Below are 25,693 nucleotides of genomic sequence, written 5' to 3' on the forward strand. Positions count from 1 at the left end.
CCCATCTTGGCTCCAGCTAATGATTAAAAAAATGTGGGTGGTAGTTACTTCTTCCACTTGCAGTCGAGTTACACATTGGCTAGTATGCAATAACAACTCATATCAGAATAACCACTTTAGAGAGCTATGCAGTTACTTTTATGTTTAAGAAATATTTATATGGAAAAAAATATGTGCCTTATAGTTTGCTTGTGAAAAGTGCATTCCTGTTATTGGCTCACCTTTGACCCCTTAAGTATTTCAAACTGCTAGTCCACTCCAATAAAATAATAAATGTACTGTTTTGGAGGGAAGCAGCTGGCAACCAAGGAGTTTTTGTTCCATCAATGACAGTATCTCCTCCATCTGAAACACTCAGGCATGTTTCCTCAGCTAAAGGGTTCTTAAAAAGGACAAATGACCCCCGGGCAAGGCACTGTAGGCTATTTTACTTGACTATTGTAAAAGGTTCCCACACAAACCCCCCTCTAATCAATTTGGAAAACAAAAGCCTTATCACAGTTAAAAGATGTGAAAGCTCAAAAATGCCCAAAGCAGGCAGGAAACAAAGACAATTCAACAAAAAAGTTTTTAAAGCCTTGAAATTAACTCACATATGACACAGAAGAGAAACCTTCCTTGTTATGTGCAGCATATTGCTATGATGCATGTCTGACAAAGCTCTTAAACAGGTGCAAACCATGAGTGTTGCAACCTAACATGTTGAGGCTTGATGTTGCTCAGCTGGGTGGGCAGAACTAATGTATCTTTCACCACTTTTATGTGAATGTCGCAAATTAACAGCAAATTGCATGTAAGAGGAGCACAATATTCACATTGTTGTTCAAGAGTATCCCACTGTAAATCAATTTTCCCCTTAACTTTAGTAGAAGCAACTGACAAATAATATCCTGTGAAAACCAATTTATACACAAGGCTTACACGTATGGCTTGAATGCCCTGCAAACACTGTATTTATGAAGAATTAAGGCAGATGTTCACATGGTATGTTGCACTTACATGCACCGTGAGGATGAATCAATGCATGTCCCTCCATTTTCACAAGGTCTGTATTTATCCACGCATCGGAACCCTGTGGAAATTGGAGAAATTTGTCAGAAAACCACAAAGTTGAGAATACTTTATGTCATCCACCTTAACCTTAAGATGAATATGTAACCACAGAAGTGATAAATCCCAACAAAACAATAAATTATCCCCAAATTGGAATAGAACAGGCACAAGAGATCTTTATAAATTCTGTAAAGTATCATGGAGATACTGAAAACGATGTAAAACTCACTGATAGGCTACAGATTTCAGGCATAGATAGAAGGCCTTTGCCACTTGTGGCATCTCGCAGGCACACCCGCATGTTTGTTGTTTACTTTGTCAAAAGCAGATAAGGTTTTGTGATGATGGGGATACTTGCTGACATTATGAGATTTGTGTCTGCTTCGACGCAAGTGTGTCTTAGAGACGTTAATTCATCATATCTGAGTCATTGCTCAACCGCTTCGAAGGGAGAAAAAACTCAGTTGTTTAAAAGGTCTTTGTTCAGAGAGGGAGGGGGCATCTCCGGCTCATCACCCCCTGCTTCAGTTTAAACAAATCTTACACCATGCCCCCACATGCAAAAAATACATTTTTTGGAAACTTATGTTTAGTATCAGTGCACAAGACCATGCTCCTCAGCCAAACTTTTAAAGTGCTGCTGATGTTACAGGAGCCTCTTCTACACTTTTGTTAACTCGGTGGAGCAGCGGCGCTCATCAGACTTTTCCAACAGAGGAAAACCAGCAGTAAAAGCAGATCAGTGCAATTACAAAAATAACCACATGCAGAAATGTGACATTTATTCACAAAATAAATGTTATGTCTATGATAGTTTGGCATGAAGCGTGTAAAAGTCTTCGTTATCCATTATCTGTTCCTGTTCAACTAAACTTCAACTTCCAAACGTTGCAGACTGTCCATAGCATAAACTACTAATAAACTGCAAAAAGTAAATACATATAAGATGTAAAACAAACAAACAGTTAAAAAAAATCTCAGTTTAGCAGATAAGCATGTGAGTTCATTGGTAGCATACAGATAAGGATGGCCACAATTTTATGTGGAACGGTTCGGTGGATGGGCTGTCCGGAGTAGGGACGAATTTTAATTAATTGATTTGTCTTACCTTCGCAAATATGAATCAACAATAAAAATGACAAAATAATCCATGGAATATTCCCTTCCATTTCGATGGAAAAGTTTCCAGCGTTTCAAGTTGGGCTTTTAGTAGAAATACATCCTTTATAAGGTTCACAAAAAAACAAAGGCTCCAAAAGCGATGCGCGATTTTTCATAAAGTCAGCCGGAAAGTGGAGCGTTAGTTCCCAATCCCGTATTATCCTCCGCAGCTCGGCCACGGCTGCTGTGATTCTCGCTTAGCCTCCTAACTTTTGAAAAACTTTTGCTTCCCGATCTGTCCCAGCAGACTGAGATTTCTCCGCCTCCTCTCTCTCTCTCTCTCTTTCTCTCTCTCTCTCTCTCTCGCACACTCTCTCTCTCGTTTCTCTCTCTCTCTCTCTCTCTCTCTCTCTCTCTCTCTCTCCTGGTCTGTCTCTCTCTCGCTCTCTCTCTTTCCCTCTCTCTCCCTACCAGCCGAGATAGTCTGTGCGCAGAGCTTCACAGCGTTGGGCCCTACAGGGACTTTTACGCACCGACACCACTACCCCCACAGCAAGCGCGCACGCACGCACACACACACACACACACACACACACACACACACACACACACGCGTGCACAACAAAAAATCCCTAAAGTTGAAAGACTGCAAGAAAACTACACTGATAAAGTGCAGTTCAGGCAGCTCTTGGCCAAATTTAGCAACAGAAATGGGTAAGACATTACATGAAAACCTGTTTTTGTCATAAAACATCCAGCAGATATGACAGAAAAAAACATATCTCTCAGTGTCTTGTTCAGTATCTGCACTGAATCAACAGTTGATTTCTGTGAGGTTTTTTTTTGAGCCATGTAGCTACAAATTATACATTTTTGGAATGGCAAAAACTCAAAAATAGAAATAGATAAAAAAAGAAATGTAAACAATAGAACTAGCAAAAAATCTAAGGAATGCCAAAAAAATTCAATAACTTCCCTGAATACTTCAGAAAAAAAACTGTCTCTTGTTACTTTATGATTCTGCAAATCCTGAACCACAGAAGATCTCTTTTGACACAAACAAAAGCAATCTTGAGGTTACATTCTCACTCCTTCTTCTATTGTGAGTGATATACGCTCAAAGAGTTTTAAATTCAACATGTGGGCTGCTGGACAGTGAAATGCTGCTAATGCACTGGCACAAGATAACTGCTTCAAATCAGTTATTTACATCACTTTTGAATGCATAAGTAAAAAACACAAAACAATTTAGACTCCTTGATTATGTCTATAAAGAAGTAAGGTTCTGTATTATGGCAGATGACTAGAATGTACTCAGTCCTGCACAGGCTTACTTGTTTGTTTGTGTGTTTACAGTTGATGAATCACAGATAAGAGGAGAGTGAATCATGTTTACATGAGAGTGCAGACATTCCTGTTATCTCCACAGCCCATGCACCGAGTCCTGCTGTCTCAGCCTGCACCTCCTCAGCCTATGGCAGTGGACTCATTTGCTGCAGCCGGCGTATAGTGCCTTGGTTGTTCTGCGGCACAGAGCGGAGCCGGTCGCTTACAGAGACAATAGCCTTGATTTGAATCATAAAAGGAGTCCGGCATTATGACACAGTTTCTCTCTGCAGGGGAGGGCAGCACACTAATATTCAAGCACACTGCCCCAACACCGCCGTCTCCCCCTCTTCATCACACTATTCCTGCTCCTGGCCTTGAATAAATTACAGGCATGGGTAGGACCATGAATGTAGCAGGCTGGTTTGGAGAGAAGTTCGTTAGTGCGTGTGACGTCATCTATAGGGGTCAGTGAAAAGAGCTTGTTAGGCCTCACAGACACCTGCTTCATTTGGCACCCACCATGTGATGAAAGTTGGGCAGTGCAAAGTTTTCAATAGCTGGATTCAGCTTTTTGTGCACAATGACATGATTACTTAGTCCTGTATTCTTCATTAGCACTTGGATACTACTGAAACTGATTGCAAATCCTCTTTAAAATCTCACTCGGTCGTGCTATCTCAACACAGGCTTGTATCCAAGATGATAATGCGCACATGTGTTTCTGACTGTATCTCCAGCTGCAAGTGAAAACTATAGAGGGATGAAGAGGAAGGTGTGATATGGTCGATGTATTACAAGTAGTTGTAATAAGCAATGTTTTTATGTTTTCATCTGGCTGCAAAATATCTCTTTCACCCCCTGGGGATGTGGTAGATGCACTCCTAGATCAATCTGGCAGGTGTTGGCAGTATTTTGACTGGCTTCCAATTGGAGAAGGTCCCAAAAAGAGATTTCTCAGTGTGCTCAGAGACAGACAGTTGTATTTGCAGTATGTTGCTATCTACTATAGGTACTCAAAGTATTCAAATGCCTCATTTTCTCTGAAAAACTCAAGGCCACAGTCATTTTACTAAACACGATGATTGGCTTCTCAAGTCTGACAATATTTTCAAAACAAGACTTTCACAGGTCGAGACAGTTATCAGTCAACACGTTATTGTAACAACATTGCTCAGAGATTAATAATCAGTGTGTAGTATTTAGGGGAAAATATGCAATAATGGATTATACTATGATACGTATGTTTTCCTCAGTATATAATCACCTGAAAATAAGAACTGTCATGTTTTCGTTATCTTAGAATGAGCTGTTTACATCTACATAGTGAGTGGGTCTTTGTTCATGGAGTCCGCCATGTTGCAATGCCATTATTCTACAGCAGCCCAGAACAGACAAACTAAACACTGGCTCTAGATGGGGCCATTCATGTTTTGCATTGGTCACTGTAGTTGGCAGCCGCTCCACAACTATCCAAACGGTATCAGAAAAACACAGATGTTCAATATGAAACTGCTTTATTCAGTGTTTTTACAAATTTAAATCACCCAGTGCATTTGTTTTGGAGAGGAAGAGACCTCCATTTTTTATTTGGCTTATTTGGTAAAAATCTCCAGAGAGTCTGGATCTTTAATTATCAAGAAAAAAAGGTGAGCATACATTAGTAAGTGCTGTGCTGGCCCATCTTCAAAATAGCAAAGTATTAGAGAAATACTGATTTGTAAGGTGCTTTATTCAGTATTTTTGCCAGTTTGCATTACCGGAGCCGTTTGTTTTTGAGAGGAAGAGTACTCTGTGGATAATGTAGCAGTTGTTTTAACAATAGAATAGAGGAAATTAAAATCTCTTTGACTCAATTTTTTATATGTTGTTCTTCATTTGTTATTCTTTTAACGTCATCTGGTGTTTTATTAACGCTGCACTTAGTTCTCAAACCCCTGTGTGTATTCAGACTTGCTGCAGCAAACTTTAAAAACTGTTGATAGATCGAGAAGACTTTCCATTTTCTTCACTCACAAGCTAAAATGCTTTGCTCGGGAGGATTACAATCTACGCCGCTTGACTCCACAAAATAAAGAGCCAATGAGAAAATTCCAGTTTGTCTTCTTTCGCTCTGATCTCATTAGTCGAAGTGGCTGCTCCAGCCCTTCCCTTTGGAAATACGACCTTTCCTTGATTGTTTCAGAAATGAAAGAGAACAGTGAACTAAGTCTTGTGTGAACAACAGCAGTAGGATAGCCTCTGCTTTCTTTGTGGGACATTTTTTTCATATTAGAGTCTACAGTGGTGGAATGTAAGTACATTTACTTAAGTACTGTACTGAAGTACAAATGAGGTACTTGTACTTTACTTGTACTTTTCATGTCACTAAATACTTTTTCTCCACTGCACTTTAGAGGGAAATATTGTACTTTTTACCGCACAACATTTATCTGAGAGCTTAAGTTACTTTGCAAATTAAGATTTTTGCATAAAAAACCTAACAAGAGTTTATAAGATAGGATGTTTTGTGAAATAAATGACAGTATACAAATACTACTGAAATAATTAGTTGATTAATCAGCTGATTGACAGGAAATTAATTTTGACAAACATTTATTTGGGAGTTTTTTAAAAAAAAAAAAAAAGTTTTTGGTGTTGGTTTTTTTAGTTTTTAAAGATGTGTGTTTTTTGGTGTATAGTTCTCTTTATTTCTTTCTTTAGATTTTTCAACATTGAATACTTTTACTTTTGCAGGATTTCTACTTGTAACAGAGAATTTTCGCAATGTGATATTAGTACTTTTACTTAGGGTAAAGGGTCTGAATACTTCTTTTACCACTCATTGTCTGTAACTTTAATGAATTCTTAATCGTGTTAGATCTTTGATACGTTATCTTGTCCATCTCTCTCTCTTTCTTGCTCTCTTTCTCTCTGTCTAAACACACACAGAAGAAATTAGCCAGTGTTTTGTTTGTTTTGGAGAGAAAGTGTGAGACTGGAAGCCTTGGCGACAAAGTTCTCGGGCAGGACTCAGGGGGAATCTCCAATCACACAAACATAGAGGAGACAGGTCAGGATTTATAACTCCGCTCTCTGTTGGACAGAGAGCGGCACTCTCCTTTGAACAGCTGTTAGTATTGCTCATAGTTAATAGGTGTAAATCTGTAGAAATAGCAGGGCAACATTTACATTTATATATACATTTAATGTAGAAGCTATCTTACTCGCACAACCTTTCTGATTTCGTAGACCCAGCTGTACAAAGTACTCTGTAATTCCTCCTATTGAGCATTTGATACCTTGGGATAACAAGCACTATTGTGACGCACATTGCTAACAGAAAGGCTTTTATCCACAACTGCATGTGAATGATACTGTACGTTTGCAGTGTCAAGAATGAAAGCTGACCAAAGCCCGTTAAGTGAAGACCACCCATGGGTGAGAGGTAAAACGGTATACTCTTACTATCACTGTCCTACTTAACTGCGCCTTGCTCCACACTCACACAGCAGGGGAGTGTGTTCGTACACTGCAGGGGCCAGTTAGACCAACATAAGTTAAAGTCCCCCTCCAGGCACACTTTAAAGTATGTACTCAACTATGATTCATATTTAGTTTAACATGTTTTTCCAACATTAAAAGTAAAACAAAAAAAGGGCTGACACAACAAAATATGGAGATATCTGGCTATGAGAGACTATCGCCAGGTTGACCAGAGAAAAAGCAGCATCTAGCACCGGGGAAACATCAGAGTGAGTCAGCTATTTATTTTTGTGCACCCAGTCAGGGGACTGCCAATTGTTCTGATAGCTCATTCTTCCAAAACCCCAATAATCTGTAAACTCACTGCCCTAAAACCAAACAGCCATAGTTTCAAAGGCCCACTTGCGTCAAAAATAAACACTTTCTTAAACAGAGTTTTTTGGACCTTTCACTTATCTTTTTTTCTCCTACAACGGAGAAGGCATGACTTGCCCTACCCTGCTCTTATTGGCTAGTGGGTTTCTTGTTGTCTTAACTGATTGGGTTGGTTATGTCTAGGCATGAGGAGTGCGATTGGTTACGGTAGTGATATTGGGGAGGGTAATGCCCTCACCATCTTAGAAAAAAAGTATTGCAGCAGGACTGACTGATTACAGGCTTTGAATCTTTATAATGACAGGAATGAAAGAATGTGTATTTTTGGAGTAATGGGGCTTCTGAGCAGCGAGTGTTCATTTTCAGGATAATGGGCTATCAGACAAATCAGCTTTTGGTCTAATACATTTTTGGGAGTTTCAGAATAATGAGCCGCTGGAACAATGTCATGGCACCCTCAGTCAGATGAGGAGTTTGTTGTGCACCAAAATTTAGCATCTCTTACTTGTATATTCAGTTTGTTAGCTTTTAGGCTAACCGGCAGTGGCTGACACAGCATTAGTTGTAGTGAAACATACATTAAAACCTGCTACAATGTTACAGTGTGTTCAAATTGTCACTTTGTTATTATGTAATGATTTCCCAGAGGTCTAATCAAAGTTTGCATTCAGATATAAAACGACTGGCTAAGATTTTTACGTCATTTTGTCGCTCTGTACTGGAGGCATCTGCACTGGAGGCATCAAAGTCTGTTCCCCATATATGCCAACTGACTTTTGAATTTGTGCACTTACATATCACACTTTAGGGAAGTGCACAGGCATCACCCTCTTCAGTGGAGTAATGTGAAAACACCTCTCCAGTGTTAAACTTTGCACAGATCAGTTAGTATAGCCAAGGTCAAACATTTTAGAGGACATAAACATAAGGAAAACACATTTTTGAGTAGAGGGCATCTTTAATATTTCTGAGCAAAATATTTGAGTTTGCATACTCATGCTATATAAGTCTAATGGTCGTTGTAGAGGTAGAAATTTTAAAAATTCTCCAGCACATTCTTCGTACAGTGACATCTAACAGTCCAGTGTCAAGTGGAGTTACCAGTAAGAGCCTACATTTATAATGTGGTCAGCTAGTGCCCTCCTTTCATGCTTGGTGGCCTTTCAGAGCTAGCACGCTTCATGTGATAGGGGTGCTAACAGGCAGTGTTTGTGGACACAGTAGACGTGATGACTTTACCACCCAGGCCAGACTGATTTATGTGGGAAAAGCCCCTGAGAGCACCCACAGAGAGTGTGGAGAGGATTAGAAGCCCCTCTACAAAACCGGTCATGGCCAATCAGCAGCTGAGACCCCCTACGGACAGACGTCGGGGCCAATTGCAGCGCAGCGTTCAGGCTGATGAAATGGATTGTCTCCTTTATCGCTGCTTCATAATTGTATGATCTCTTTATCATTCAGGGTTTGTGGGTAAGCGCTTCAGCCTCAAGTGAAGTGAGCTTCTGAGGTTTAAAGAGATCGCAGGCACACTTCTGATGTGTGTGACGAAGGCACAAGCAGCCCCCGTGAACACAGCACACAGTCCCACAGTGATAAGATATCTCTTTGTTTCTGCTCTGTTGGGATCTTCAATTAGGAAAGACACACCTCTGCTTTTCCCAGGATACCACACTTTTTGTTCTCCAGACCTCTTCCTTTCCACACTTATGTCAATTTCTCAAAAGAAAAAAACACATCAAAGAAACAACAAAGACATTCCTGTGGTGTCTTTGCTCATGTATGTTTTTATCTTCTGCATTTTTAATACTATAATAAGTAGTGAGGAAGTTTTTGAATTTATGCCCCGTGATGTTATTGTAAAAAGTGTGTATTCATGTAATTAAAGTCCTGTTTGAAACCTGAATCAACATCAATTTTTGTGTTCTTTTCTCAGAAGACTTTCACAATTATTCAAACCTTTGAAACCTGAGCAAATTAGTTTTATTACTCTCTAAAAAATGGGAAAAAAGGCAATGAGCATCTTGGTAAGAAGTGTCCTGCAAAATTGAGGAAACTAGTGGATTTAGAAAATTATTTTTTAAAAAGCCAGTGGAAAATGTCAAGAAAACTGTATTTATAATTATTGTAATTATATATATGAGTGTGTGTGTATATTTAAAATTTTATCATACAATTGTCAGTGTTTCTAAGCACTTTTTTGCAGTTAATTTCCATGTTTGTTCTTGTTTATTGTGCTAATTTTGACGTAATTTTCTTATACTTTTTTTTTTTTTTTTACTAATTTCTTGCTAATTTTGCGGTAATTTCTTTTTATAAGTTGCTCCATGCCTTCATCCCATTTTTGAAAGAAATCAAGCCAGTTTGCTTAGGTTATAACAGATTGAAAACATTGTGCAGTCCTATTCCCCTGATCAATTAATCTGTCATCGTGTGCACAAAAAACAGAAGTTTCTATCAGAGTTGTATCTGGATTCTCTTACTGTGACTCTTTTCATCTTGTCCTTCCACCCACTCTCTGTGACACACACACATACACACACACACACAGTGACTTGGAGACTGGGGCTTTTTTGCCTAAAGTAAACACACGTGAATGATGGATCTCTCTTTGAATTGTGGGAAAAAGTGTTTGACTTTCACACAAGCTCTCTAAACGGCCATTAAATCCTGTATGTGTACACACGACTTGTCTCTGCAGAGGGTAGGGACAGAGTGAGGAAAGGGAATAGAATTTTTTACCTATGGGAGAGATTTTATGGAATTTATTATTCTTGTCTCTAGGATCAAGATGGGAGATTTTTTGTTGCTTCTATTTCAGATATATAAATCTGCATGGGGGTGGACATTGGAGTGACACTCAGTGGAAGGTCTGGAGGTATTTGCATGTACAGAGCAGTGTGAGTGGAGGGCAGAGAGTGCAAAGACATCTCTGTGCGGGAATGTATTTCAGACCAAGCTGGAGCCTGGCCAGCTGGAGGAATTCAGAAAGCTATGACTCTGTTTCCGTGTGAAATAGCTACTTAAGACCACTATGAACAGCTGCTGGACAGTGCCCCCTCTCCCTCCCCTCTTCCACCTCCTCTCTCCCTCTGCAGGGCTGTAAATCTTGAAGGAGAACAGAGGTGCTGGCAACTTGCTGAAAGGGATGCAGGGAGGATCCTGGGGTTTAGTGCAAAAGGTCAGGTTTGTGTTAGCAGGCCGCAGTGCTGAGACTTTGGGCTGATACCCGGTGATGACCTGACACACACGCTTGCAGCCGAGACACTGTCCACCCTGGATGCACCTTGGATCTCCGCTCTGTTGTCGCAATTAATTGAACTGGTGTAAGGAAGAGGGCACTGGAGGCCCGCTGCAACAAGAGGGCTTATCTCAACGAAAGGCAGAGGGTCATTTAAGCTTTTTGAAAAAAACGTGTTCAAATCCATGTAATCTGACAAATAAAGCAGAAAATAACTGGAGTTTGTCTGCAGAATTATTGTAGTGACAGCTTTGAAAAGTGTTTCAAGTGGCATATGCTCCACTAAAAATGTCAAATAAAAGACATATTGAGAAAAATGACTGAATTATAATTGCGACTGATCCCACATTTGCCTCTGAAAACCAGAGGAGAAAGACATGGAGGGGTCCTGAGCTCTCTGTTCATCCTCTGTCCCTCCTGAGTCAATTGTTGGGGAAGCATGGTGTCAACCCTGCGCCATCAATCACCCCCTTTCAGAGGAGGGCAGACAAGGCGGGGACCCGCCCCCCAGGACAGGGGGGTGGAAGTTCTCATGCCCTCCCCGCCTCCTGAAGCCCCGCGCCCCTACAGACAGAACTCCGACAGCTGGTCTGGCCATTAGGGGTAGGCCGAGACCTGTGGGCCCCCACACACCAGCAACAGCTGCCAGCCCACTGCCCCCAACCACCCCACCGACACAGCTCTATAAAATCTGTATTAAAACAGCAATTTATTGTCATTCCTTCACATTCCTTCACAGAGATGGCCACTTTACACGTCATAATCAATTCTTTTCCCTTGAGCACAACATGCTCTGGTGAAAGTGTAAAACTTCATGTATGTAGTTTTGTGCAGTGCATGGTTTTACAAATCTTATTCATTTAGGAAAGCATCACTCTTTTTGCCTGTGCACTTGACTAGCAATCATGTAATTTTGCTCTCAGTGGGTGGCTGTGTTTTACTTGTTTTGATGCCATATTTCAGCGCTCCTCCCAATTAGTCAGGATGTGTTATCTTGAATTCATGAAGAAAATGTTGGTTTTCTTACAAGCCTCCATGGCAAATGGTGAATATGTTGATTTATTGATTGGAATATGTTTAATAACAACAAAACTATATCAAAACACCCACTTAAAAACTCTCATACAACTCGAGCAGGATAACCCAAGTCTCATTTATCCAGCCATATGCTCAGTGCTGTCCAAACATTTTCACTAAAATGTTACTATTTAAAACTGAGCTGAAATAGAATCTATCTATGCTTTCTTCAAAGTCACACCCCAATACAAAGGGTTTTTTTGCAAAAGTGTATGTGTTTGGAAAGTAGCTATCATACAACTGGATCAACGAGATTTGGATTACATTGCACAAGTTGTGTGAATTTACAAACGGATGTTTTTACAAAGATTTTTTCATTACTAAACTTGGTTCCCAATCATTTAATAAAGCATAATGTTGAGCACTTTCCATGGAGGCATGTGAAAAAAACAAGAAAAACAAAGTTTTCTTCACAAATACAATTCAACATGGCATGACTAACTAATATAAAAATGGTCATTTTGTGAATGAAGCATTCCTCTAATGACCTGTTGATTCAAGTAAATTACAATATTCTTTAATAGTACAGTATCTTTCATTTGGAAATATAAAAATGTATGTTATATTCAGAGTGACAAATTGAGTACATTAAGACAAGGATTATTAGACCATTCTTTGTGTTTAATCTATCCATTATTGATACCAGTTCATCATGGGGAGTTGGAGCCTCGCTGATCTTGGACAAGATAGCGGTTGTACCAAAACCTTGTGTTTTTGAGTTGTTGTATTGTGAAATGCTCTCGAAAAATGTTATGCATCGTAACTTCACATTGTATTAACAGGTACAATCTCAAGTCGTCCATTGGAAATAATTATTCCCCCACTCAAACCAAACCAAGCTCCAAATGTGTGTCTCATACTTGTCCAACTGGTTATTTTTTAAGATGTGATTTGTTATGCAGCCCTCTTCAGCAAGTTCACTCATTATAGTCCAACAATGGAACCAACGCAAGGTAATATTTACCTGGCTGTGACTGTATTTACTATACAAATATGCCTCTGTGACTATGTGATTTCTGAGTGAGCTTTCATTTGAAGATTGCTGTTTACAAATGCATGCTGATTGAGATAAATGCATGAGTGCGCTCAGTCCTCTGAGTGAATGTGTGTGTTCCACCGAGTGAGAGAAAGAGGAGAGACTAGAGTATTAAGAGGAGATTACGCCACACTCCCTCAGGGTCCTTGTTACTCATGCACTAGTGGCGGCTGAGTGGTTCCCACACTTCCACACTGAGGTGAGAGAGGCTGCACCCACAGCCTCACCTGTGCCTCTGCATGTCCCAGCAGAGCCCACCTGAGCCAGGATCTTCCTTAAGAAAAGAACAGGGAGAAAACACTAAACCTGACTGGTGCGCAATCAAAACAACAGCCAGTGAGTAACAATGATGGTACACCACTAAGGTATAATTACAACTGAAGAAACCAAGAATGGGATAATTAGCGTGTACCTGCTCACCCCCCGAACCCACCCCCAGGTCCATCTGCACATTCATATGATCTTTGATAAAGTTGATGAAACAAGGGTTTTTTGCCAGAGACATAAACACTTCCATTAAAGAGATATCATGGTTGAATTCTCAGAGGTTTTCCTATAAGAAGACAAACAATGCATATATTTGGTGTATGCTTAAATGATATAAATGCTTTGTATATGGACAGCTACTTGTGAGTGTCTAGCCTGAATCCTGCCAGTACTGTCCAATATGAGACCAACTCCTTGCCAAAATCAACAGGCCTGCTTGCTTTGTCGGCCAAGCAGTCTCTGATCGCAAAATCCATCATAGAAGCCCCCGGCCCCTTTGTCCCAGCCCACTGAAGCGGTGTGAGATTACATGTGTGGTTATTACCCCCACCCGTCCTCCTCTTCATCACTTGTGGAAGGCAGAAGCAGAGCTAGATCCGGTCAAGAGATGCTATCGTAAACAGACACGCCGCAGCAGCTGTTCATTAACAAGTGGCTGATGATGCTCTAAGATCAAGTCAAGAAAAATGGATGAATTTGGAGAAGTGGCAGGTTTTCCTGAACATGGAGTGAAAGGTGGATAGCACATTCCTTCTTCAGGCGAGCCTAAAGGCACACTTGAGTGATAGGGAAGGCAGTAATGGAATAAGACAGGGTGGGACTAGAGTGAAGTGCTGGGGTCGATATGGCTTAAGTGCTCTGTGCCTGCAGGCTGACAATCCTGCTTTAAAAAGGAAACTCTTGAAGGATTGTTGACCGTGCTGATTGGAGTTTATTTCAAACATCATCCTTGTACACTCAGATGAGCTGTTGTGACAGAGCTGAAAAAGACTACTGAATTTATGTTATTTCTTCGTTTTCACATATCTAGATGAAAAAATGGACCTTTGGAATTATAAATCCAGTTTACTGTTATCGTGTTATAATTATTTTTCTTTAATTTTTATTTTTCACTGTCATCATATCAACTTATTCATGACATACACTAAAGACATTTCTTTTTTAATTGGAAAACTACGCAAATACGTGTGTCACCCATGGTACATCAGAATAACAAATAATCTATTGGCCTATATAGTGATAAATAAAGATAAATAATGACCGTAACTCCAATACATGTTTAAATCATAAAAATGTTATTTTTATTTTGTAATTGTAGAAAAACATTTCTGCCCCCATTTTATATTTTAAAAATCTGCTTGGTATTTCATAATTCCATAAATTTTTCCTCTATCATAATTTCAACCTCCCTGTACAGAAACTAAAGGCTAAGAAAAAAAAATGAACAAACAAAACAAAGAAAAACAAAACAGAGGAAACAACAAAAAATAAAAATAAATGAAGAAAAATTAAAAATACAAAACAATATAAAACACAGTACAAGTATATGTGTGTGTACATTTTAGACTCACACACACACACACACGAAAAAAGCAAAACAATATAATACAAAAAAATGATATCAAGTGTGAATATAAAGAGTAAAAGAGAGAAGAAGATTAAAAAAGCATGCCCCCCCATAAATGTCTGTCAGACTTAATACAGAGAACCAAATTATAATAACTCCTATGCTTTATTCTTTTCACATATGATAATAATTTGAACACTCAGATCTTTTTTTTAAAAAATAATTTCAGGTTTCCCCTCATTTTATAAGGTAATTGCTCCATCTGATAGATTTTTTCATGTCATTATTTTGCTCTTCGGATATGGGGCACATGGGTCATATGTATGTTCAAAGCAAGTATCAGCCCTTTTCATAAAGGCTTGGTTGTGGTGTGGAGTGGGTGGAAGGGGTGTCTGACAGCAGCAGACATTCCACATCACACCACCCAGGGGCACCGGAGAGAGGAGGGCTTGCTGTAATTCCACTTTTATTAAAACATATTGAAGGAAAACAACACGCTGGTCTGTGGCAGGAGGAGGAGAAAATCAGCATGACGGCTGGATCCAACCTCCTTCTTACTATCTGGAAGCTTGTGCCTCTGAGCTTCGCTTCATCATGACTCAGTCCACTCCTTTAATCTCTCTTCCTTCGTCTGCTCCATTTTGCCCATCTTCTCACCCCCCAATCTCTTGTTCCACCATTTCCTCTCTCAAGGCCTTGCTATCTATGCTTGACCACCTCATGTGAGCCCCTCACTACTGCAAGGTTTTGCTGTCTGGAAACTCTGTGACGATCCTCCCTCACTGCCCATTGTGTCCTGCAGCTTTGGGTAAAGGTTGTGTTCCTGGGTGGGTCCCGGGCTGTGTGTAGTGCTAATCTCTCCTGAATGGCCACTACACCGTTATTGAGGCTGACTTCATTGTCTGAGCAATTTTATAACCATGCCTGTGGCCACACTGACCCCAGTGACCTGGTCACTGTCTCCCCAGCAACTAATGAAGGAGGTGTGATAATGCAGGAGAGGAGGTTTCACCTCAGGATGGCCTGGCTGTTGGACCCTGGGCAGAGACCATCAGTCTGTCACAAATACCTGAAATGTTCAATTCCTCTGTCCCTGCTGCTCAAATATATTAATCTTCCAATATCCACTGCCTGCATATGTGCCCCCCCGCTGATGCCCCTAATCCAGTTGGCATTTCCAATGGAATGTTTAGAATATAAGGAATGCATTATGTGTAGAAATGATGTCCTAGATTATCCAGCACCCTGATAAAACTTTGACTTAGCTGTAGCCATCTTCCCAGGACTCTGCGGAAGAGAAAGGCAATCCAGACAATCCAGACATTCCTGGGTCCTGTTGTGTTCTCTCCTACTCTCTAATTTAAGAGCAGCTGTCAGGCCCTGCAAGCCCTCAACCATCAAAGCTGAGTACGGAGGTAGAGGCGGGCGTTTTAGGAGCACTAATGCCACCTATCACACTTTCCAAGACTGTAGCACTGATTCTCAACTGAACACCTGTAATAGGTAGGATGGAGGCTAGATTACAGGACAGCGAATACTCACTGCAGTGCCCAGCAGTAAAAACAGAAGTCAGTTAAGTTATGGTCCTTTTAGGAGAAATGCATCTATGCCTTTTGGGCACCATCAACAACTAAGACGACATCCACATTAGGATGTTTTTGTTGTAAAATACGTACATTCTGCAACATTTGTGCCGAGCATCTTCTCTACTCTGGAATTTGGAAACTGTAAAACAGAACTTTTGAAGATGCTGCTAACCATGTCTAAGTTTGAAAACTGAGGGATTAGGCTACACTTTACAAACAGAGGCTTTGCAAAGTAATGATGCAAACACCCACATTCACTTCCTGATTAGACATGTCCTTTGCCTGAATTGTCATGCCCCTATCATGTGAGCCTTTTGTGGACGAAAATGAAAATCAGCTTTGATAACCAGTGATTTAATCAAAATGACAAATTACAGGCTTATTTATTTATTTATTTATTTATTTAAAATGATCCCCATTAGCTGATGCCAATGACACTAGCTAAAGTTTTGGTGATAGCAAATATGGCGCAGTTAAATTCTGCCTTTTACATGCTGCTTCTTATTCAAGCAGTTTATGCAAATAGTCATGTGACATGAGTTTTCAGGTTAGTGTTAGTTAGTGTTGTTGGTTTTTCTGAATCAGTGCATATGGACATTCCTGATGACTATTGACTGTGTAAATAATGGTTTGACATTTTGACCACCACTGTTTCATTATGGTCTGTCGTTTCTAAACTATACAGAATGGATGGTTAAAGTTCTTGAATTTGCTTACTTTAGTCTTTATTCTCATAACATCTTGGTAACTTACAACCATGCCACTCTAGCCAAAATACTGTCTACATCGCAACCCACAAAATTTGCAGAACTAAATAATATGTAATTGAGTGACTTATACGTAACCAGGTAGAAATAGTCAGCAGAGACAAATAATGATGCTGGATTGTTACTAGTTATTACTACCACTATCAATACTACAATTTGAACTTCTTGTGTGAAATTGATACTGTCACTTTAAGACATTTGTTTATATCCACAAATAGACTGAAAATGCGGCGCGCTCACGTGACGTCACACGCGATAACGCTTCGGAGCGACAGCTGAAGTTAACAGGAGAGGAAGAGTTTCAGGTAAATACTCCTCTAAAAAATGATAAAACACATAAATTGTTTCGTTTGTTAATGCAGAAGAGTATTACTAAGCTAGCGGGCGAAGACTGATGAGGAACGGCTGTGTACGCTGTTCGGTGTCAGATTTGTAACACCAGTGTGCGAATTCAGTGTGAGAGATGTCCGCCCTGGAGGTCAACATTGGGATGTAAGTGCGACACACTGACATTGTGCAAATAAACAGAGCTACATTAATGTTGGAAATCTTTTCCTACCTTTATCGAAATGTGTGAATTTTGTATGTTTTGTCTACAGAGCTGTCTAAAGCACAGTATTGAGCGCCGCAGGTGTACGTCGGTGGGTGTGTCAAATGAGGGTAAGTGTTTTGGGTTAATAATTTCCCTCTGAAGAGTTTTATTTTTGTGTAAAATGTAAATGGATGCTTAAGTCTGTGTGACCATGGAGTTATGAGTTAATGTATAGCCTAATGGCTGATGCAGATTTATTTTTATTTCCATTTCTGTTTACTAGCTAAGAGAGGTCATTACTATTGCCTGTGTTTAGAGAAAGTTTACTGTTGTCTTATTTTCTTGAAAAGGACGTTGTAGTTGGGAAACCTGACAGATGTCAATAAGCGTGTGAAACTAGCTGCCTGTTTCATTGTTTCTACTAAAAAAATCCATTGCCATGTCAGTACATCTGTCAGATTTAATTTGGCACTTAAGTTCACAGTCTTTCAACTGAACTTGCATAATAAGGAAAATAGTGGTAGTCATATTGAAGTTAAAGGTGGACAGTAATTTCCATGTTGCTTTACACCCTAATTTGAACACAGAGAAACTTAATTTAATGCTGTTCTCACTGAGTTCAGTGAGCGAATAAAGCCCCCAAATTATGACCAGGCTACATAAATCATGAATGTTGAAATTAGCTACACATAACAAGCCCTTTTGGCGGTTATCAGGCTGTAAAGTGTTTATTTCTGTTGTAAAGTTGGGGTCTATGGGGATTTACTCTGTTTTGGAGACAGCCTTAAGTGGCCATTTGATAAACTGCAGTTTTTGGCACTTGCGAATTAGCTTCATTTTTCAGCCATGGAGGTTGTTGCTTGGTGTAGATGGAGATCTAGTATGAATGTAAATTAAGCCTTGTTTCACACTAATGTTTATAAATTTGAAAATCCAGTTCTTTCTTTTCAGTCAGTTGTCAACCAACCTTTCTGTAGGATTTATCAAAAAAACTCACAACTATGAAAGAAAAAATACTAATACCTAAAAAACCGACCACTTATTATTATTATTATTATTATTATTATTATTATCCTAATAGTTCAGGATCTTCTGTTGTCACAGTCAGCAAAATGCCATGGCTATAATGGGGAGATAATTGGAGAAATCAGAGCAAGCTCTAAAGTGTTTTTGCTTATTTTGGCATTTGTATGTGGAACACTGGACTTGCAAACTGTGTTTTGAGATTTATCCGCTTCATTGCAGGCATAGCAGAACTTTATCCATGTAGGTTCAGAGAGTGTTGGAAATGTCAGAAGGCGATGCAGCTCTCATGTACACTTGGACCTTCTTTGTGGTTCTCACACTCGAAAGTAAAAGCTCCTGCTGGGTTGTTTGGACTGAGGCAGGCACCTGCTGCTTTGAGGAGAAAAACAGTCTTGGAATCACCTGTTGCTTGATTCATTTGTATCCCTTTAGTCAAAGGAAAGAGTGATGATTGCGCTCTGTGTCATGAGATCCCATGTCTCATGGGCTTCTCACAGTGGCATGGCCTCCACCCAAACTGAAAAAAACAGTGTATCTGGAGTGCCAATTAAATGTACTATGTGAGAAAGTCGGATGAAAGATTTCAGTTTTATTTAATTAAACACTAACATTTGATATCAAACTTGTCATGTAAGATGATGTGGTGCTGTATTTGGAGCAGCTTTATGTGTTTAGGTGTGCTTATGGGTTGAGGTTCTCACACTCTGGTGAACATGTTGAGACGCGCAGTCCCCGGGGGATCCTAGATGTGGTCCATACACTCTGCTCTGCAGTAACCCCTAATTACACTATTGGCTCCATTATGGGACATAATTACTGGGAATCGGTCTGTGATTCAAGCAAGTGGATGCCATTGATTTATTTTCCTACTCCTGTCTCCAGTGTTCGTGCATGCACTCAGACATGCTACTACAATAACATGTGGAGTACACAGCAAAGACTGTGTCACTCACTCAACACAAAATTTACCAATGTTTTGTGAGAGGCCATCGGTTTAGGGCCAATATTTCAGACTGATCCACTGTAGACAACAGATATCTGAGCCAAGGCTTCCTTACCCATGCACATTTTGGTTAATGTCTATGAACAGATATCTTCATAAGAATGCATATAAGTAAAAGAAAAGGTTTATAAATAGCTAACTCATCACCAGAAATAGCTGATGGGAGCTGAGATTGTATTTCGACCAATGTGTTATGCCTCTCCACACTGACTGATTACCTGTTGTTTAGACGTGATTGGTCAATACTCCTTAAACCACAAACAAACTGCAGAAGATAGAAAACTTGCGATACCAAGATCGTGTCTCTGTCTTTGCATACATATGCAGAATCTGTTTATACAGATTGTGCACAGCTGTGCCTCTCTCCTGGGTGCCAGCCAGTGCAGGGTCACAATGAATCAAAGAAATTAATGTTCTAGCGCACACCAGGATGCTCAGGTTGACACTTATTTATTAATAGTTCACATTAAAAACAACAGAAGGAGCAAACTACGCATTTCACATATTGCTTCATCAGATTCGCTCTGTGTTTAATCACCATTTAAATCCATTTAAATCAACACATTAGCAGAGGATGAGACGTGTGTTTCAACATTAAAAGTCATATTAACTGTGAGGTTACTGTGTGGAGTTAATTTCAATAAAAAATATACATTTTATAGGATAAAAAGATACAAGTGATACAGTGAACAACATATAGCAACATACCAGTTTTTAATGTGAACTATTAACAAATAAGTGTCAACCTGAGCATCCTGATGTGCGCTGGAACTTTGATTTCTTTAAAAACATTAGTTAGGTGTAGGAAAAACATGATTTGGCTCATAATAAGTATGTTTGTGACTAACGTAATGTAAGGTCACATGACACATATCACATATATCTTGTGACATAGTAGAATGCTACATATTCTACATTGTTATTTAAATCACTTGTTTGACTGAAATGAAAAACAGTCTCCTGGCTGAAAGTCTTGAGTTTGTTTTAGCCATTCATCTCCCCTCTTCCCGCCCTATGGGAGCTTTCTCGCACTTTATACTATGGCAGTTGCCTGGAGCATCATACCACTGCTAAAGGGTACCTCTGTGAGTCGTATCTGACGCCAAGGGCCACTGAGAGGATCAGTATTTGATGAGCTGGGAGCAAGTCTGGTTTGGTTGCATTTGCTGTTGTCAGATCAGTAATATTGACTTTCTCCTCAGTCTACTTTGGACTGTAGCAACTTTTTAAAAAAGAATCTGTATATATGGGACACGGGCGTCTTCCGGTTTAGCAGTGGGCTTTGGAGGAGGATTTCCCACATATATGAGAAAGGCCATCTTGGGGGTATCCTTGACCTGCGCTCCCATGGAAATGCTGTTTCGACAGCTTGTTCTAATTCCCTTGTCTCTCCAAGCTCCTGTAGGACAAACAGGGAGGAGGAAGCACTGGAGTCCCACATTGCTACAATAAGAGCAGCCTTAGGGGCACTGGGAGGAAGAGGGTCAGTGCAATCACAGTGGGGCTTGGGGCACAGGAGTGAGGGGGTCGCAAACAGGGGAAGTGGGCTGTCCACGCCCTCATATACAAGGGAATTTCTCTCCTTCACATGGGGTCCGCTCATTTAGTGGTTTTACGCAAACTGGCCTCAAGCCCCAGACTGTTTGAAGTTCTGCTGAAACCCAAGTCCTAGCCTCAACTTTAATGTTTCCATGTGTAGTATTAATCCCAGTGACAGTGTGTAGGAGTGATCTGGATTAGGCGGCGTGAGTTAATTTTCAAACACAGTAGGCAATGAAAAAGATTGTGTCGAAACACTGAACTGGATTTTTGGATATAACTACCTTTACAAACCACATTTCACACACACACACACCACAATTAGGCACCACCATCCCTGTGGTTGCTGAAATCAAGGCTTAAATAAATGAATGTGGGGCACTGTTTGAATAGCGATCAGATCAGGCACTCAAGAGGGAGACATCAAAGAAGAGCAAAATGTGGCAAGTCCTCAGGAATCCTTTCGTTTACTTGAAGTCAGAAAGTCCCTCCTGTGACAGCACTGAAGGAGCGCGAGTGACTAATGCCTGGATTTCATTTTTAGTGCAGCCCTCGCAAAATTCATTTTCCATCATGTCATGTCTTGGACGAAGGAACTTTGAGTGGATAGCTGAATTTAGGTAGTGATAGCAAATAGCTGTGCAGGATGCAGGATGCCAGGCCTGGCATTTGCACTTTTACAATCATAGCTAATTATAATTTATGTTTCTTGATTGGGAAACAGTACCCAAATCAATTACTTGAAGTTAAAACTGGTTTGTACAGTGCCAAGTGCAGTTTTGAGATTAAAATTCCTGTGATATTTTCAGTGGTGGATGAAGTAACTGAAAGCCATATTTAAGTAAAAGTACAGATTTCTTACCAGAACATGACTCTGGTAGAAGTTTAAGTCACCTATAAGAATATTACTTGAGTAAAATGCTTAAAGTAGCTGATATATTGTACTTAAGTAATTTTATGATATTAAATGTAAAAGCAAGCAAAATCAAGTGGCCAAAACTCAGAGGGTTATGAAGTTTATTTCTGTGTAACATACACCACCTTAAAAATGAAGAAAATAGGTCCATTTTTACTTTATTATTTTACAATTTAAAGCATTTAAAGAGCAAAATCCAGTTTTTCCTTCCTTCCCATTCCTTCATTCATCCATCCATCCATCCCCTCCTCCCTTCCTTGTACATTTTGTAGCAAATGACTAAAATGCTTGGGGGAAATGTAGTGGAGTAAAAGTACATGTTTTTTTTTTTTTAGAAAATGTAATCAAGTGAAAGTGGAAGTTGACAGAAATATAAAAACTCAAGTAAAGTACAGATACTTCCTCTGTAACAGAGTTCTAATACTTAGTGACATTACACTACTGGATGAAGGGTAGGTTTGACCTTGACTGAGCTGAGTGAAACTTTGAACAGGTGGGGGTTTCATTGTTACACACTCTGGATTTTGAGTTACTTGGATGTTTGGTCTTCTCTGCACACACACGTGTGGCTCACACACATCTGTACCCCTGCCTTAACAAGGTTTAAACCTGTTTCATCTCCTCGTCCTGATGGGGGCTGCCTGAACGCTGGCATGTTCAAAGCAACAAAAACTCCTAAAGTGACAGGCACTCAGGGCATACAATCCTTCTGATGACAGAAACACATGCGCTGTGTGGGCCAATGGTTGGCTTTATGAACCTGAATGACTCAGCCTGGCACCCTGCACAATCTTATGTTTTCCATCGTTCAGTCAACTTCACATTCTCCCTTGACTACATAAAACTTTTTACAATTCTCCTTTCCTTACAAGACAGGCCACTGTGTGCAGGTTTCAGTAGCTCTGATGTTTGGGTTAATGAGCTCTCAGTGTGTCCCGTCTTAGCTCTGCAGCTCCACATGCAGATGGCAGGCTGTGTGTGTTTGTTTATGCTGCTGGGTGAGGGGATTCTGTGTGGGAAAAGCGTCTCTCCACGGTTGGGATCGATGAGGGAGAGATAAGAGTGCTCAGTGGCCTTGGCTGAGCATGCATGAAAATCCTTTTCTTGTGTGAGAACTTCCTCCCCATTTTAGTAATGTCTCCATAATGTGAACAGGAGTAAGGTCACCCTGAGAATTGTGCACTATGCTGCAAAAAATGGGGGGCAGATGAACAGATCAGCTGAAAATTTGAATTTCTGTCTTACGTAGGCACTCTCACATTAGCTAAAGCACTAGTGAAGTTGTGTGTCGCAGAACATGCAGTGATTTAGCTGCAGAACTTCTCCAAAACAACAGATGTGGCCAGCAGAGGTCCAAAAATGCCATAAAACTACTACAAACAGATCAAGCAGTGTAATCAGAGCCTCTTAAAACCAAACAATTTTGCTCTGGTTCAAAACCTGAAATGTAAGTCCAATATCCATCATTTAGAAATTCCCACTGTTAAAACGTAGCCTAGTTGTGTTACAGCACTGTAGTGTAGGAGCCTTAATACATTTATATATTTTCAGGCTCCTTTTTCCAAGGAGGAGAGTTGAATAGAGGAACTTGCCACAAATGCTTTACAGTAAAAAACAATAACAATATTCATGCCAGTTTGGTGATAGCGGATGACTAAGAAAGTGCTTTAGAGATCGATACGCTATATTACAAGAAGAATTTAGATACCAAGAAAATCTAGTATAGAATAAATATTTATTATTTAAAAGTAAAATATAATTAGCCTACTTGTCGTCATAGCTGCAGATTTTTTGCCCTCTATGAAATTTGAAAAACACATTCATCAGGCTGAAACAAATGAATTTTCATCATTCATTTCAGTCCTTAAAACAGATAGTATGTAATTTCTGCTGCTTGGGGTCTCTCAAAATAAACAATAACAAAAGATGGACTTTGATGCTGTCTTGAAGTAGCATGGTATCATGGGAGTTGTTGTTTTCTTGTTAAACAATAACCATGTCCCACAAAAAAATCAATCTGATACGGTCCAGGCAGAAATCTTGTTCACGGATGAGGAAATGTTTTAAAGTTTAATTCATGTTTGCTCACGTTTATTCATACTTATTCACAGTAGGGCTTTGTCATTTGATTCTAATGAAATAGCCGCAAGTAATGTTAAGTGTATATCACAATAATTTGCTATCGTTAGATAAGCCACCTACACTGCAAACAGCTACTGTAACTAACATTATGTGGCTAATTCAATCATGGTGTAGCCCAGCGCTGTTATCTGTGGTCGAAATAATCATAATCAAAAGAATTTTATGTGCATGTTGTGTTGGTGGTATTAATTCTGTGACATTGTGATGTGATTGTGATCTGGTATTTGTGACATTTCCCCATCAGCTAGAGGGGGTAAAGGGGACCAGGCCACCAGAAAGTGCACTGGGCTTTGAAGCCAATTTTTGTAGTTGCCACACTGTCATTACAACTTCTTGATCTGTTATCTGACGCCACTGGGCTGAAAAATACTTTTTCCCTTAAATGTGCATTGAGAAAGAGACATCTGTAAATCAGTGTACTTTTTTTTTTTTTGCCACAACGCCCGCTAAATGACTCATTTTAGTACCATGATTCGGTCCATTCATACCAGATACATTTTAAAATTCTAGAAGAGCTCCATGATTAAATCATTTTAACCCAATAGAAGTTAGCAGACAGCTAAACTGAAAGTCTATTGCGCTCACTCAATGGGCCCAGCAGTGTGGAAGATCCAGATAATTGTACTTGTATACCTGGGAAGTCAAAATTTTTTGGCTTCATATGCCACTGAGCAATGTTCATAGGAATAAATGGGGCCCCACCTTGAATGTTGTATCCAGCCCACCATATACATCCATGGATATGATGCCATTGACAAGTGATGAAACTCACAATTAACTTGAATAAATTTACTTAGCCTATTTCTCTGGGTTTGAACATTGTTGGAAGTATTTGGGATAATGTTAGTGCACAACTCAACAAATACATGGGTGCAGTCATTTTTTAACATTTTAATGTGGAAATTTTCCATGTTATAAGCTCATCCACTAAAGCACATTTGCATGAGCCATGTAATACACAATACTGCATAATACATCAGACTATTTTCTCAAAGCCACTGCACTGTTGATCTGCCACGTTCAGAATTCTTTGCGAATAAATTAGAATAACATTCTGCAGCAGACTTTTTAATTTTTTGCAGTGTGCCATTTTGCCCTATCTGTCCTTTTCTTTTTTTAAAACTGTGTGACAGATTTGTACACACCACAAAAATCCTGGAATTTAAGAGTGTCCCTGTGTGTTTGAGTCGTTCCCATCAGCACTGGTGCTTAGCGTGGGAATCAAGGGCAGCGATAGGAGGATGTGGGAGACGAAGAACTGTCTGTCAGTCAAACACATAACATTTAGAGGAAAAAGGGGCTCAGACATGGAAAACACCCTGGCCTCTTCTTCTCTTCTTCCCTGAAGTCAAAACTTGAAATCTTCCTTACTGTACATGTGTCAGCCTTGAGTGCCAATAACTCTCTGGGAACCCAACGGTAGATGTAGGGATAAGATGGCAGCCTGTCCATACCTGATCTTCCCTCCACAAAAACTCATCCAGCTGATTATTATCTCTCACTTATCACACTCACTCTCTTAAAAACAACAACTCACTTTCTTGCACACTACCCACTGCCTTCTGCTGACACGCTGCTATAAGATTTACCACTGGGAATCTTGACTGTGCAAATCTCAGATACCATCCCTGCAGCCAGAGTGAAGGCTGATGAATAATGTCTCTGGGAAGTGGTGTT

General features: G+C 39.9%; 2 protein-coding genes and 1 long non-coding RNA gene across 3 annotated transcripts in view; 2 read left to right on the forward strand and 1 right to left on the reverse strand.

The window, feature by feature from the left end:
• Positions 1–2,441, reverse strand: part of notch3 (notch receptor 3) — a 31,561-nt gene extending 29,120 nt beyond the window's left edge. The window contains exons 1-2 of the mRNA XM_042504782.2: positions 2,162–2,441; positions 1,000–1,072 (exon numbers count right to left, since the gene is read on the reverse strand). Coding sequence (XP_042360716.2) covers positions 1,000–1,072; positions 2,162–2,222 — 134 coding nt within the window. The 5' untranslated portion in view covers positions 2,223–2,441. The remainder of the gene's footprint in view (positions 1–999; positions 1,073–2,161) is intronic.
• A 3,240-nt stretch (positions 2,442–5,681) lies between these two features.
• On the forward strand, positions 5,682–9,223 carry LOC148186467 (uncharacterized). The gene is made up of 2 exons (XR_015774879.1): positions 5,682–5,773; positions 6,412–9,223. It is a non-coding gene; the product is annotated as an uncharacterized LOC148186467 (long non-coding RNA).
• Positions 9,224–17,106: 7,883 nt separating this feature from the next.
• col5a3a (collagen, type V, alpha 3a) overlaps positions 17,107–25,693 on the forward strand; it is a 118,742-nt gene continuing 110,155 nt past the window's right edge. The window contains exons 1-2 of the mRNA XM_042504860.2: positions 17,107–17,350; positions 17,458–17,518. The gene's annotated coding sequence lies outside the window, so the exon portion shown is untranslated. The remainder of the gene's footprint in view (positions 17,351–17,457; positions 17,519–25,693) is intronic.

This window comes from Plectropomus leopardus, chromosome 18, assembly GCF_026936395.1.
Source record: "Plectropomus leopardus strain MGB_pleo_1.0 chromosome 18, ASM2693639v1, whole genome shotgun sequence".
Classification (NCBI taxonomy): Eukaryota; Metazoa; Chordata; class Actinopteri; order Perciformes; family Serranidae; genus Plectropomus; species Plectropomus leopardus.